Raw genomic sequence first — 13,958 nt, forward strand, 5'->3', positions numbered from 1 at the left:
CTTAATAACTGTAAAGAGGCTACCAAACAACCCTTTATATGCGTGAAATGAAACACCACTAGGAGGTGGGGTGATTATACCGCTTGGCACCGTGATTCCACATGTGCCTTGAGTTGTCATGCCGCTCCCACTCATTGGATTCCAAGGAGATTAAGGCTTTAACTAGATCAACATAATACAATAATCAAGTTAAAAATTACACGTATAACTAAATAAAGTTAAAGTTAGTGTTGTAAATATGCCAAGAGATTTACTGAGTTACTTACGTTTAACTTGAAATCAAGCTCAGTTAAGACGTGCCTTTATAGAGTTCGAGCATGTGGTTAAGCTGGAAATCAAGCTTGATGCTTGGGTAAACTAAAATTATAAGGGAGGGGTGCTCTGCTAAGTTACCCTAATACCCACAAATCTCATGATGACACCTCATATACTACCATAGGTCCATAATTCACTTAAACATAAGGGGGCACTCCACTAATCAACTACCCCAAATTTTTTTTTTATTTATTTTTTTTTGTATAAAACCAAATATTACATATAAAACCATATTAACATTTTTAAATAAAAACATTCAATTAATATTTAAAAATAAATATTACAAACCCATGCATGAAGAATGTAAAAGTTATGTCTAATCATAACTTTTCCTTACTTGGCGTTTTCGATCTAGAGTCGCTTCCAACATTTCACCGGTGAATTAGTAGTGGGGGGCAAGTAAAGACCTTCATCTTATTGTCATACATAACCGTGCTTATCATCTTTGTTTGTTTCTCTAAGAACTCGTCGGTCGCCTCGCGTACTTGCTTTTTCACTTCAATATACTCCTTACACTCCGATTGTTTCTTTTTCGCTCGATTGATTAAGCTATTATTGAGATTTCAAGGCTACTTAGGATGGAGTACTTTTTATACATGTAAGTTGGGATTTGTAAATGACAATATTGAAGAAAAAAAGGTATACTAATTTTAGAAAAAATGTTTATAGTCAAGTTTCTTAAAAATCTTATTTTTCACTCTTATCTATATCTATACTATATATAAAGTATGAGTGAGGGACCTTTTAATTTTTAAGAGGTACCAAACTTGTTGCTTTTAGTACAAACTACAATGCACAAGATTAAGGCATTTTAGGGGCAATTTTGTATTTTGACAATTTTGTCTTTTAGCATAACCAAAATCATGTGCGGTTTTTTTTTTAAATTATAAAAAAATAATTACAAGTTTGATCCATTAACTTTAATCGCATTTTGTTAATTTATATAATAGTTACATATATACCCCTTATTTTAAACCAACTACCCCGACGACGTTTAAACGTTTATAACTTTTTCACACGTTAATATTTTTTTAAAAACATTATACTATAAAAACGAGTATTTTATTCTCTTTAATTTGAGTATGGTATTGCTATAGTTTTTTCATTTTAAAAACTAAACGTTTTACGTGATTACCATTAAAGACCGACAAACGAATCGGGCGGTTTCGGTCGTTCGGGTCATGTGTCTAAAAGGTTAAGGTTGGAATGAGTCGATACAAAAAGGTTAATTTGGTTTGGGTCGTGACGAGTTTGGGTTGAAAGGGGTCAAGTCATAACGGATTTCGGTTAGAACATTGTTAAGCGGAACGGGTTGCGGGTCAAAACGAGTTCAATGTAGTGTTACGTGCGCACCAACACCTGGTTGAGCGTGCACAATCGTTGCGTGCCGTTCTTACTAACACCGGTTAAGATTTAAATCCCGCAATACGAGCATACTATCGTCGTGTTACGCGCATATTATTGTTAAGTTACGCACATACAGACGCGGTAACACCGGTTACGCATCCGATGTCATGTTTGCGTGCAACCTCGCCGCATCGCGCGGGCACGCAACTAGTTACTAAAGATGTTTTACATGTCCACAATGAGACACAGGATTCCGGTAGTTAAGATGTGTGCCTCATAATCAAAACTTTAAAAGGTTAAATGTTTAAATTCTGAAAAAGGCAAGTTATGGTGTATTAACTTTGAAAATCTATGTATCATTAAGAAAAATACTTTAACATCTTTAGTTTTTAAGTTTATTTTTATGTTGATCTTCGAATAAAATAAAAAATCTCAAAATAAAATAAAAAAATATCCCTCTAAATATAAAGCTCTTCTATATTTGTAATAATGAACCTAAATTTACATATTATATATGTCGTAGAACATGAATCATGATTTATTTTAGACCAAGATAGAGAGAGTTGACCCAAACTCCGTGGCATCTTCCTCACTCTTCCACATTTAAACTCTTTTGCAGGCTTCAAATCCCATCTCCTTGAACCTTCCATTTTACACACAACAAACACATCTCTCACTAAAAATACATACTTTGACTAGTCAACTTCTCCATATTCCATCCTGTCATACTTAAGTCATCAAGATCCAGTTTTTTTTTACCATAAAACCCTCTAATTGCTTCATGGGTCTTCAATCTTTAACATAAAAATCTCATCTTTTTCACCAATCTTGCAAAACCCCATCTGGGTATTGTGAATTTCACTTCAAGAAAATGGCACCAAGCTCTGTGGTAGTCACACTTGACAAATCAAGCAGCATCTCTTTAGTAGAAGTTAATGATTCTGAAACACCTGTGTTTCTTGAAAAGCAGAAAACAGCAAGCACAAAGCAGTTTTCTTGGCTGCTTTTACTCAAAGCTCAAAGAATCCTATCTTTCTTTCCATGGCTAACAATGGGGTTTTCCAAAACAATCAAATCTGTTAAAAAAAGGATTGCTTTATCAGATTCAATCAAAGATGAAGTCAAGTACAAAGAAAGAATCATGTACAGATTCATAAGGGCCTTTCTTGTCATTTCTGTTATTGCGTTGGTGGTTGAAGTCTTTGCTTATTTTCAAAACTGGGATTTGAGTTTGAATTTTATCCCTAATGAAGCCATGGGGCTTTTACACTTGTCTTACATGGGTTGGATTTCATTCAGAGCTGACTATATTGCTCCATCTGTCACTATGCTGTCACAGTTTTGTGTCTTACTGTTCTTGATCCAGTCTCTTGATAGATTCATACTTGGGATTGGATTCTTTTGGATCAAGTTCAAGAAAATTAAGCCAATGATTGACATTCATGATCAAAGTGTTGATCTTGAAGATCCTGCCACTTTCCCTATGGTTCTTGTTCAGATCCCCATGTGCAATGAAAGAGAGGTACCAATTACCAAATCTCTTAATATATGAAAAAAATAAATTTTTGTTTAATTTTTTTTTTTGCTAATATTTTTTTGTTAATATTGAAGGTGTACCAACAATCAATTGCAGCTGCTTGCCAGTTAGACTGGCCAAAAGATAGGATCTTGATTCAAGTGTTGGATGACTCAAGTGATGAAATATTACAGATTTTGATAAGAAATGAAGTGGATTTATGGAAGGAAAAAGGGGTGAATATAATCTACCGACACAGATTTGTTAGGACAGGATATAAAGCTGGCAATCTTCATTCAGCTATGTGTTGTGATTATGTTAAAAACTATGAGTTTGTTGCCATCTTGGATGCAGATTTTCAGCCTAATCCTGATTTCCTTAAACTCACAGTTCCTCACTTTAAGGTAACAAACTTAACTAACTTACTAACCTAATCTACTATCTGTGTATGTACCTCTCACCAATAATTGATAATAGGTGTGCTGTATGATATGCACACACACTCTATATTGAGCAACTAGTTCACCTTTTATTTTATTTTGTATTATTTTTCCTTCTTGATGATTAAGTAAAATCATTTAAAGGTTAATTATTTTCACTTTTCACAAGTTTTGTTTACTATTGTTATTTTTGGTACATTGATTCACAAGAACTTTATAACTTTTGGTCAAGGCTGTAATTTTTGGTACATTGTACATTGTCTAAAGATTTGTAATTTTCGTGTGGTTTTAGGGGAAACCCGACTTGGGTCTGGTTCAAGCGAGGTGGTCATTTGTGAACAAAGATGAAAACTTACTCACGAGGCTACAAAACATCAACTTGTGTTTTCATTTTGAAGTGGAGCAGCAAGTGAACGGTCACTTTCTCAACTTCTTTGGGTTCAATGGGACTGCGGGCGTGTGGAGGATTAAAGCATTGGAAGAATCAGGTGGGTGGCTTGAAAGGACAACAGTTGAAGATATGGATATTGCGGTTAGAGCACATTTGAACGGTTGGAAGTTTATTTATCTTAATGATGTGCGAGTTCTTTGTGAGTTGCCCGAGTCTTATGAAGCTTATAAGAAACAACAACATCGATGGCATTCGGGCCCGATGCAGTTGTTTCGACTCTGCCTCCCTGCAATCCTTTCTTCCAAGGTTTGTTAAATTTAACCACCTTTAAGTTTCCAACTGTTTCACTGAAATCATTAATTCTTTTTTTTCTTCTAAATTCAACAACTAATAAGTTTTCTAAAGTTTTTTTTATTTGTTTTGTTTTAAACATGAGGTGAAAAATTCAGTAAATGATACTCAAGTTTCATAACTGATCAATTTAAGTCACATTGAAAATAAATAATCACAGTAAACAGTATCAAAGGTTCATGTATGTTTCACTGGCCTCACCTAATTTAAGTCAAATTTGGTTTTTGAGTTTATAAAAATCGTTCGATTATGTTTTCAAAACCTAAATATAATACTAATAATAATATTCCAACGACGAACGAACGGTTGGTTTGTTTCATTCATCCCGCCATTATTATTATTATTATTATTATTATTATTATTATTATTATTATTCTTCGATTCGATTGAATCTTCATTAAACCCTCAATAATTCTTCAACATTTCAATCATATTGTTGACCTAGATAGATCCATAAGTTCCTCTTCATTTACTCTTCCTCCGTTTCTCGTTACCTAATTTTATTATTTTAGGTTATCCAATTTTCATCTTTCAAATTACTTTTCCTCCTCACATTTTCAATTCTGCAAAATGTTGATCAATTTCTGATGCTCTAGGGTTAGCAATTGAGCAGTGGTGGAATGTTATATATATAATTGTGCTTTTAGAATATTTATTATTCTAACTTACCCCTGCCATCTTTTACTCTTCTAGGCTAGGGTTTCTTTCTTTGTTTGTTTAATCTCTTGTGCTTTTTGTAACCATCATTGGTGGTGACTCTACTTTACAAGCTTCATTAGGTTTTTCTTATTAATTATGTGTTACAGTTTTCTTTTAGCTGATGAATATGATCCTAAATTGATCTCTGAGATTGGTATTATCAACAATTTTCATGCGAACAAGGTAAAATGTTGTATTTCTGTTTTAGAATATGATTTTCCGTTTTAGGGATTAAAATTGGGAGATTTTTCGGAATCTAACTTAGCCCTAGCATACTGTTCTAGAGTTTGTTTGTTTAATTGTTTAATATCTATGTGGTTTTTGAAACTACTATCGAGCCGGGGGTCTCACCGGAAGCAGCCTCTCTATCCCTATGGGATAGAGGTAAGGCTGTCTACATCTTACCCTCCTTAGACCCTACCATAGCTTTGCTATTGGTGGGATATACTGAGTATGATGCTGATGCTGATGCTGCTGTTCGATTATGTTTTCACAGTGGGTTCGACTCAGTTTCATTTTTTTCAGTTTTGCCACGTGAGCTTGGATTTTTTGCGCTGAAAAAATATGCCAAAATAATGAAAGTGAGCCTGAAACTTCGGGCCTAAATTTCTTTTAATTGATTAATGATTAAATGATCAAATTAAATTTCGGTTTTCATATGCAAAACCAAACCGTTGGTTTTGGGTTAGGTTCGGTTCTCTTATGTCTATCACTTCACTAATGAGTTCATTATTTCGATTTCTTGCACACCCTTTTCAAAATCTTGAAAAATTATTCAACTTTTGATGTTCTTGCAGATATCCAAATGGAAAAAGATTAACTTGATCTTCTTATTCTTCCTCCTCCGAAAAATGATCCTACCCTTCTACTCCTTCACTCTCTTCTGCGTGATCCTACCACTAACAATGTTCATACCCGAAGCCGAGTTACCAATCTGGGTCATCTGTTACGTCCCGGTCACAATGTCAGTATTAAACATCCTCCCATCACCCAAATCATTCCCATTCCTAATGCCATACCTATTATTCGAAAACACAATGTCAGTAACCAAATTTAACGCCATGATCTCGGGCCTGTTCCAGCTCGGAAGCGCATACGAATGGGTTGTCACCAAGAAAACTGGTCGGTCATCAGAATCAGACCTGTTGGCGTTTGCAGAACGAGAGTCAAAAGGCGAGGACAAGATTCAACGACGGTTGTCTGAATCCGGGCTTGAAATGCTCGGGAAGTTGAAGGAAGCTCCAGCCATCGATAATAACAATAAGAAGAAAAACAAGATTTATCGGAGGGAACTCGCACTTGCATTTTTGCTACTTACTGCTGCAGCGAGAAGTCTTTTATCGGCTCATGGGATTCATTTCTATTTCTTGTTGTTTCAAGGCTTGTCGTTTCTTGTTGTCGGGCTGGACTTGATCGGGGAGCAGGTAAATTGAAGTCGGGTCGGTTTTGGATTACGTGGATTTAGTGTCGGTACATACGGATGATTTAATAAGGGGATTATCGCGTTGGATATAGAACGATATACGTGAAAGGATATGATATGTGAGTTGAATTTTTTGGTTTTGTTGTATAAATAATTATAAGTGTTCTTGATTCTTAAATTCGTTGTTCGGTTAATAGCAGTTGATACTTAACTTAAACAGTGATTATATAAACATTCATTTCGTGTTCGTTGTAATGTCCAAGAGAGATGGTCTGGTTGTTGCTGCAAGTGTGAACATGCATAATTTAGGGTGTGCACGAAACCAAAATATAACCGGTCCTAAACTGGAATAAGTGATGTAACCGAATCGAAATATTCAAACCCAATAAAAAACTGATGATTCGGTTTATGTTTTTCAAAAACTCGATATTCAGTCAGGTTTGCTCTCAACCAAAACCCAAAGTGAGGCCCAGTTTTATTATTTTGGGATTCTTTTGTCAGCCCAAAATTTGAAGCCCAGATGTTAAAACCGAAAAGTGAACCAAATCCACAGTGAAAACTAAAACCGAAAAAATCGAAACCAAAAGGTTTTCAAAACTCCATAAGCCAAATTTTTGGTTTTAGATTCGGTTTGAGCTCAAGGCTGGCCCAAACTGATACGCCATTACCTTTTGTGTGTGGGTAGGATTTTTGTTGATGTTCGTCTTTACAGTTTCAAAAAGATTCTGATCCGCGAGCTGAAATTTCACGTATTCGTAATAGTTAGTTATGCCTTCTAGGTTACTGAAACAAGGTATTGGTGGCTTTACAAGTTGTGCCAGCAAGGTCATAACAACAATGTGAAGATTCACATTCTTGAATTCGATAAGAGGAGCCACATAATAAGCGGACCCGAAAAATATTCATTCTATGTTTGCTATATTGCAGGAATTCGAATAATAAGATTGGAAGTTGTGAAATAGATGGATTGCTTACGCGATTTCTAAACGGGCCATAGGTAGTTAACTTACAAAAAATGACTACAAAACAGAACATAAGATCGCCAAAACAGTTGGGTCGGCAGAGTTAGTTAATGTGTTAAAACGGGGTCCGGTCAAACTAGGTTCCAGTAAAAAGTTATAGTTTTAAAAAGTATTACTTTGGTTCAGATCTGACATGTGTCATTTTAGAAAGAAATAAAAAAGATTAAAAATACCAGAAAAATTGTTTGGTAAGCAGGACGTAACATGGCTACAACATCTCATATTTAAGATGTTGCAATAATCTCTAGCGTTCCTCGTTTGTGGTCCTTTAAAGTTTAAACACATCGATCAGTCAGTTGAAGGTTATTTATATGATAATTATGTTCACATAAACATAAGTTTTTGTTCATTTAATTAAGCAAATGAATATAAACAATTAAACACATGTCTTCGTTAATGTTTATTTAGGTTAATTCATTTACGTCGTTTATGCTCGTTCTTTCATCAACTTGTTTAGCTTGTTTATGCATGTTAATTTGTGTTAGTTCATTTTATTATGTATTCAGATTTGTTTATTATTAATGTAATTTATAAGCAATTTGATTTTCATATTTTAAAACCATTTGCCTAGCTTATATGTGAATCAGCCAGTTTAGATAGATATAATTTGTAAACTTATTATTAGCCCATTCTGGGCCATCATTGAGAACCTTGTTTAGCCCATCATAGGGGGCAAACAAATAGAGCGATAGGCGAGGCTTGAATGCTCAACTTTTTCAGATACTCACTAGAACCTCGTGTGCCCGTGTAATAAACGGGTTTTCAATAAAAGATAAAATATAAACTTTTAACCATGTTTGGAAAAACTAAATAATGTACATAATTGAATAAATCTTACAGAAAAAAGTGTTGCAAATCATACTAGCTTGGTCCGTTTTAATCCATGTTTTTGATTTTGAGTAATTGGCGGTGGTGGTTGTAGTGATGGAGACAATGGTGAAACTTGGACAACCGGGGGTGGTGGGGTGGGTGCGTGTGTGTGTGTGTTGGTTGGGGGTGGGGTTGGAATCAATTCGTATAGTTATATATCTCTATTTAATGTATTTATACCATCATTTAATGTATTCTAAGGAGTTGTGTGACAATTAAGTGCTTAATCAACCTCTTAGAATTGATTCATCACTTAATTGTCACACAACTCCTTAGAATACATGAAATGATGGTATAAATACATTAAATAGAGATATATAACTATACGAATTGATTCCAACCCCCCCCCCCCCCCCTCCCCCCGCACCACCACCACCACCACCACACAATTAAGAGGTAACCTTTGAATGATTCAACATGTTTTTGAAACTTAACTCTCTTAGCTATTAAGAGACGCTATGAGCCAATGCAACTAAACACATACTACCTATGACCGATTCAAATGTAGTCTTTTAATGGAATCCTTAAGAGACTACCAAACATATATTTAGTAAAAAAGTTTAGCTGAAATTTAATTTCGATTATTAACCAAACTGAACCGAAAATCAAAAGATAACCAAACAAACCAAGCCAATTAATCAAAAACTAATTGATTAATTTGATTGATGCTAATAACCGAACCTAACCTAACCGAAGTTGGTGGAGAGTTGGGCATGGTGGTTCGCCATGGACCAAAGGGAAATGAAAGGTTCATTAATAATAAGTCCGATATTTTGGCGCCAATAACCCAAAACAAAACCCTTGCACTCCTCATATCATATCATTCACTGCTAATTTTGAGCTGATCAATTCATCTACTTACACAGCAGTTTCAGTTGTAAGATACATACACATACACTAGGGCAAACTATTGATATCCGCATTCAACAATCAATGGAGGACGAGAAAGACGCGTATTACGTCGTAAGGAAAGGAGACATTGTTGGTGTTTACAGAAGCTTCACTGATTGTCAATCTCTGGTCAGCTTAATTAACCTTTGTTTGAATTTACATCAACCCTATCTTTGTATGTTTTTATATGCAATTTATTATTTACACATGTTATAAAATGGAAAATTGGAGATTAACCGATAATAATCTCATCTCAAAAATTGCTTCCACCGGTCCCACTTTTCAAACTATTTGTTTTTGTTGGACCCTGTTAAACAAAAGTTAACGGTTCTTCCGAATTTCAAACTGATGTTTTAGGGCTTTTGATACGAAAGAGTATACGAGTTAATTGATGTAAAAGTTAACTCGAAACGGTGTTTTAATTTGGGTGTTTAAACTTCCAATTAACAAAATTCAAGTCGTTTGGACTTTGGAGTATTGTTTCAAGATAAGTTTTACATAATTTGACTCGTCGATCAAAAGCCCTAAAACATCATTCGTTAAGTTTTTTTTATCGAGGGTCCATTGAAAACAAATAAATGTGAAAAGGGGAACAATCTTTCTTATGAAATTGTTGAATTTTGATTGTTTTATTTATTAAATGTTTGGAGTGTTGTTTAGCTGTGTGGTCCAGATGTTTCTGTGTTTAAAGGCTATCGGTTATCGAATGTTGCCGAGAAGTACCTTGCTAAACATGGGCTCAGTAGTGCAGTATATTCTGTTGGTGTTGACAATTTGCAAAGTGAATTTTTTGGTCAGCTTGTCCCTGTCCTTTTCAGGTTAGACTACTTTGCTTACTTGAATTCTTTTGATACTTTTTATTTCTAGTATTACTTGTTCATGACATACAAAACTGGGAAGACTTCGATATGGCGTTTGAGAAGATATGGAACTGTTGTTTCACCAATGCCAACTTATACATATTGTACATATATGCTTGTAGATTTTAAGTAGAGAACCATGAGAATTGCATAATAGACTTGTATACAGTGTTTGGCAAAAGTATAACCATCTTATGCGTAACATTTAAAGCAAAAGGTACAAGTTTTTATGTGGTTCTCAACATAAAAGTTACAATTGGGATTGTAATGAGCGTGCCCCTATTTACATTATATATGTATGTGTCTTGTTTGTGTATATGTATGCAATATATATGTCTGCATATGCATAACTTTGTATTCATATGTGTAAACATGTATATGGAAGTATATTAGAAATGTAGGTTTGAAAAACATTAAAAACTTAACAACCCTTTTGCATGGTAAACTTGCGCATTTGCTTTCAGACAGTACACGCACGTTGCTTAAGAACAAAAGAAAATGAATTAAGTTATGGTACTTTATCTTCCTTTTAGTAGCTTCATAGTTGTAGGAACTTTTAAGATTTGCCACCATATTTAAAATGAAAGTGACATTAAACCCCTTTGCATGTTTCTCCTATTATTTATCTAATAGTAGATGTTGAACAATGCATCAAGAAATCCATATAGACTCAATATTAGTATGTTTTTAGTTTATAACATTTATCTCCATGTTTCAGCAACCCCTTGGTAGCAAAGCTCCTGTTGATATGAACATAAAGGTAATACATTAAAGGAAATTGTACTGTATTACACGGTCTTTATGAAAGATATTAAATAAAAATATTATTCTTTTTTTTTCTTTTTGTGTGTTGGATGCTTATTCTGATTTGTTATTTGTGTATAACATTTTTCTTTGTACAGAAAGATGTTGGATCAACTTCTCTGTCAGAAAATTCTCAAAGAAGTATTCCTGAAACCGAAAGCCTTATTGAAGCTTTACCAGTTTCTGCTCATTGTGTGAGTTTTTTTATATCATTAATTGTAATAATCTTTTAAAATTTAAAATATGTGTTTTTTTTCTACTTGCTTACCAGATCTCATGTGCCATCGAGTTTGATGGTGCTTCAAAAGGTAACCCGGGACCGGCTGGTGCAGGGGTCATTCTACGTGCAGTAGATGGAAGTCTGGTATGAGTTACTCAACTCAAATAATAAATAAAATATACTTATTATCGTTTAATAATTAATATTTCGCAGCGTTAATCTTTGTGATCATGAATTTTGTAGGTTTATCGTTTGCGCCAAGGTCTTGGTGTAGCAACTAATAATGTGGCTGAATATCGAGCTGTGATTTTAGGGTTGCGTTACGCTCTTGATAGAGGATTTAAACATGCTCGCGTGCATGGTGACTCTAAACTTGTTTGTATGCAGGTATTTATTTTCTTTATATTTTTTTTCCAATATTGATGTTTTAATATATTAATGAACAAAATTTTGACAATTAGGTTAATGGATTGTGGAAAACCAAAAACCAGAACATGGCTGAGTTGTGCAATGTGGCAAAGGAGCTTAAGGAGAAGTTTCAATCTTTTCAGATCTGTCATATTGAAAGGGTATGCTTTTCTACTTTTCTTTCTAAACGTGAGAATCAAGTAGAGTAATTATGTAATTATATATATATATATATAGATATATTTAACTGCACTTTTCTTTAATACAATTATGTTTCTTTAATATTTTTATTGGATTTAATTTATTTTATTATTATTATTATTATTTTTGTAAATTATTGAAGGCATACAACTCAGAAGCTGACACTCAGGCCAACCTAGGTGTACATCTTCAGAGTAAAAAATACATGCTTTTTTTATGGTTTTTGTATGATTTGAAGTGTTTCTAAAATTTTTTATGTGTGTGCAGATGGTGAGATTCAAGAGGAAGTTGATAGTAAATAGGAGACAGGTCAAACTTTCCCCTTGTAAAGTGGTTAGTCAACAAGCTTGAAAATATGAGTTATGTGTTGATGAATGATGAGGCTAGTAGTAGCATGCATTGTACAACCTTGCTCTTTTGAGCACAAGTTTTTGTTAGTAATTTGTTTTTTAAATGATTTCTAGCTCAAAACTTGAGCTCGAACCATGTCAAACTTTAACAAGTCAAGCTCAAGTAGGTCATGATTAGCTTGACTCGCCCTCGAATCTGATAAAGTTTAAAACGCTAGTGAAATATAAAATGGATCTAATAGGCTTAAAGTCATCCAAGTGTTTTGTCTTGTTTCAAAATTTCTCTTTTAATTTTTTACATAATTTGTAAATATCATGAAACAATATAATTCTGTTTTATTTTTATTTTAGGTTTTCTTTAGTGAATTTGTTAAAATAATGTTTAGATCAATCTATCTGTTTCACTGTAAGAGTAATGTCTTCCCTCATCCACCCTTCATTACCTTACCAATACGTTTGTTTGTTTATTGAGTTTATTAAAACTATCATGTATAAAATGTTAATGTAGTATATTATTAAATATATGTATTGTGATGTACTTAAGTATAGCATCATTAGTGTGTAAGCATATATTCGATTGACCTATGCAGTTACGTTTGGTGAATGAAGGGAATCAAAATCAACTTCGAATCTCAAAATCCCTTATAAAATAATAAGAAAACATTACCCCATGTTACGTTTTGAAAATGGTCGGACAATATGTCTTAAGCATCAAGATTTATGCTTAGATTTCGTTGGAGATCGACATATTTTAATTTTTAATTGGACCGTAACACCTTAAAACAAATATATATAATGGATCAAGTGGATATAAGTAATTATATCTACTTCCAAGAATATTATTTGTCTTCTTTTCTTTTAAATTAGTTCATTGTTTTAACTGATTTATTTTACTATCCTGTTTTAATACGTTAATTTAATTTTTAAACACTGGAGTTCATATGTCGTGTCGGGTTGTTTGATGATCAAAATGTGAGAATGTTACTGTGACGATTTCTATTATTTTCTTTAAAAATCAACTAAAGTTGAAAGGAAAAGTATTACGTGTAAAAACTCTATGTTTGATGGTAGCATTGCGTTGATATCCTCATGAATCATGGTGCTTACATCATCGATTGTAACACCATAGACAAATTATTGTAAGCTTTGAATTTAGAATGTCTTTGCTATCTTTTTGAATCGTGAATATCAAATTAAAGTATGCCATTGATACATAAAATTAATAATTGGATAATACAGAAAATGATTTAAAAAAAATAAAATGTTCTTTTTGTGTAATGATAATTAGAATGATTCCATTAAACTGTTACAACCCTTTGTTAAAGATGTAACAATTGTGTATAACTAATTATAGGAACATTTGGCCACTGATGCTCAATAACATTGTTGCTACCAACTTTCAGGGCCGGCCTAGACCCCATACGGGCTCGGCCACCGTCTAGGGCACCGTCTTGACAAAGGGCACATAATTATTTTAAAAAAGTATATACGTGGTTATATATTATATAATATGCAAAACCAAACAAAACAATAGTATTGTTTTAGTGTAACAGGTTGAAACAGGCTTTTCAAAACTAGATTGTTGCTGCCATTTTTGACGCGAGTTTGAATCCTTTACTCAAAATTTTTTTATTTGTAAATCAAAGGTTGTCTTAAAGAACTTGTGTTGTCTTTATTTTTATTTTTTTTAATAAGACTGAAGGCCAGTCATGTGTTTGCTTTATTGCAACATAATTAGTTAATTTAGTCTTGAATGAACGAATGCTATTTTTGAATTTTGATTATTGAATTTGAGCGCTGATTTTGCTTTGAAAAATGTTAGGACGTGATCCGTTAACTACCTAAAATAG

General features: G+C 33.5%; 2 protein-coding genes across 2 annotated transcripts; both read left to right on the plus strand.

The window, feature by feature from the left end:
• The first annotated feature begins 2,223 nt into the window (after positions 1–2,223).
• LOC143633590 (xyloglucan glycosyltransferase 4-like) lies at positions 2,224–6,729 on the plus strand. Its single transcript, XM_077101866.1, has 4 exons — positions 2,224–3,184; positions 3,274–3,582; positions 3,911–4,315; positions 5,857–6,729. The coding sequence occupies exons 1-4, from the start codon at positions 2,534–2,536 to the stop codon at positions 6,490–6,492; spliced, it is 2,001 nt and encodes a 666-aa protein (XP_076957981.1). The 5' UTR covers positions 2,224–2,533; the 3' UTR covers positions 6,493–6,729.
• A 4,008-nt stretch (positions 6,730–10,737) lies between these two features.
• On the plus strand, positions 10,738–12,112 carry LOC143633571 (uncharacterized). Its single transcript, XM_077101846.1, has 7 exons — positions 10,738–10,885; positions 11,028–11,123; positions 11,201–11,293; positions 11,393–11,536; positions 11,611–11,718; positions 11,901–11,952; positions 12,026–12,112. Exons 1-7 carry the CDS (start codon positions 10,835–10,837, stop codon positions 12,058–12,060), a joined length of 579 nt encoding a protein of 192 aa, XP_076957961.1. The 5' UTR covers positions 10,738–10,834; the 3' UTR covers positions 12,061–12,112.
• The last annotated feature ends 1,846 nt before the right edge of the window (positions 12,113–13,958 follow it).

This window comes from Bidens hawaiensis, unplaced genomic scaffold (assembly GCF_021521415.1).
Source record: "Bidens hawaiensis isolate Kalapana, Puna unplaced genomic scaffold, B.hawaiensis_p1.1 tig00006805_1, whole genome shotgun sequence".
In the NCBI taxonomy this organism is placed as follows: Eukaryota; Viridiplantae; Streptophyta; class Magnoliopsida; order Asterales; family Asteraceae; genus Bidens; species Bidens hawaiensis.

What these genes read in the sequence shown, in the direction of transcription:
- LOC143633571 (XM_077101846.1), top strand. Translation starts at nt 10,835, where the DNA reads ATGTTTCAGCAACCCCTTGGTAGCAAAGCTCCTGTTGATATGAACATA. An exon ending in TACCAGTTTCTGCTCATTGT is followed by an intron (nt 11,124 to 11,200) that starts GTGAGTTTTTTT and finishes CTTGCTTACCAG; the next exon opens with ATCTCATGTGCCATCGAGTT. An exon ending in CCTAGGTGTACATCTTCAGA is followed by an intron (nt 11,953 to 12,025) that starts GTAAAAAATACA and finishes ATGTGTGTGCAG; the next exon opens with ATGGTGAGATTCAAGAGGAA.
- LOC143633590 (XM_077101866.1), top strand. Translation starts at nt 2,534, where the DNA reads ATGGCACCAAGCTCTGTGGTAGTCACACTTGACAAATCAAGCAGCATC. An exon ending in CCATGTGCAATGAAAGAGAG is followed by an intron (nt 3,185 to 3,273) that starts GTACCAATTACC and finishes TTAATATTGAAG; the next exon opens with GTGTACCAACAATCAATTGC. An exon ending in TCACAGTTCCTCACTTTAAG is followed by an intron (nt 3,583 to 3,910) that starts GTAACAAACTTA and finishes GTGTGGTTTTAG; the next exon opens with GGGAAACCCGACTTGGGTCT.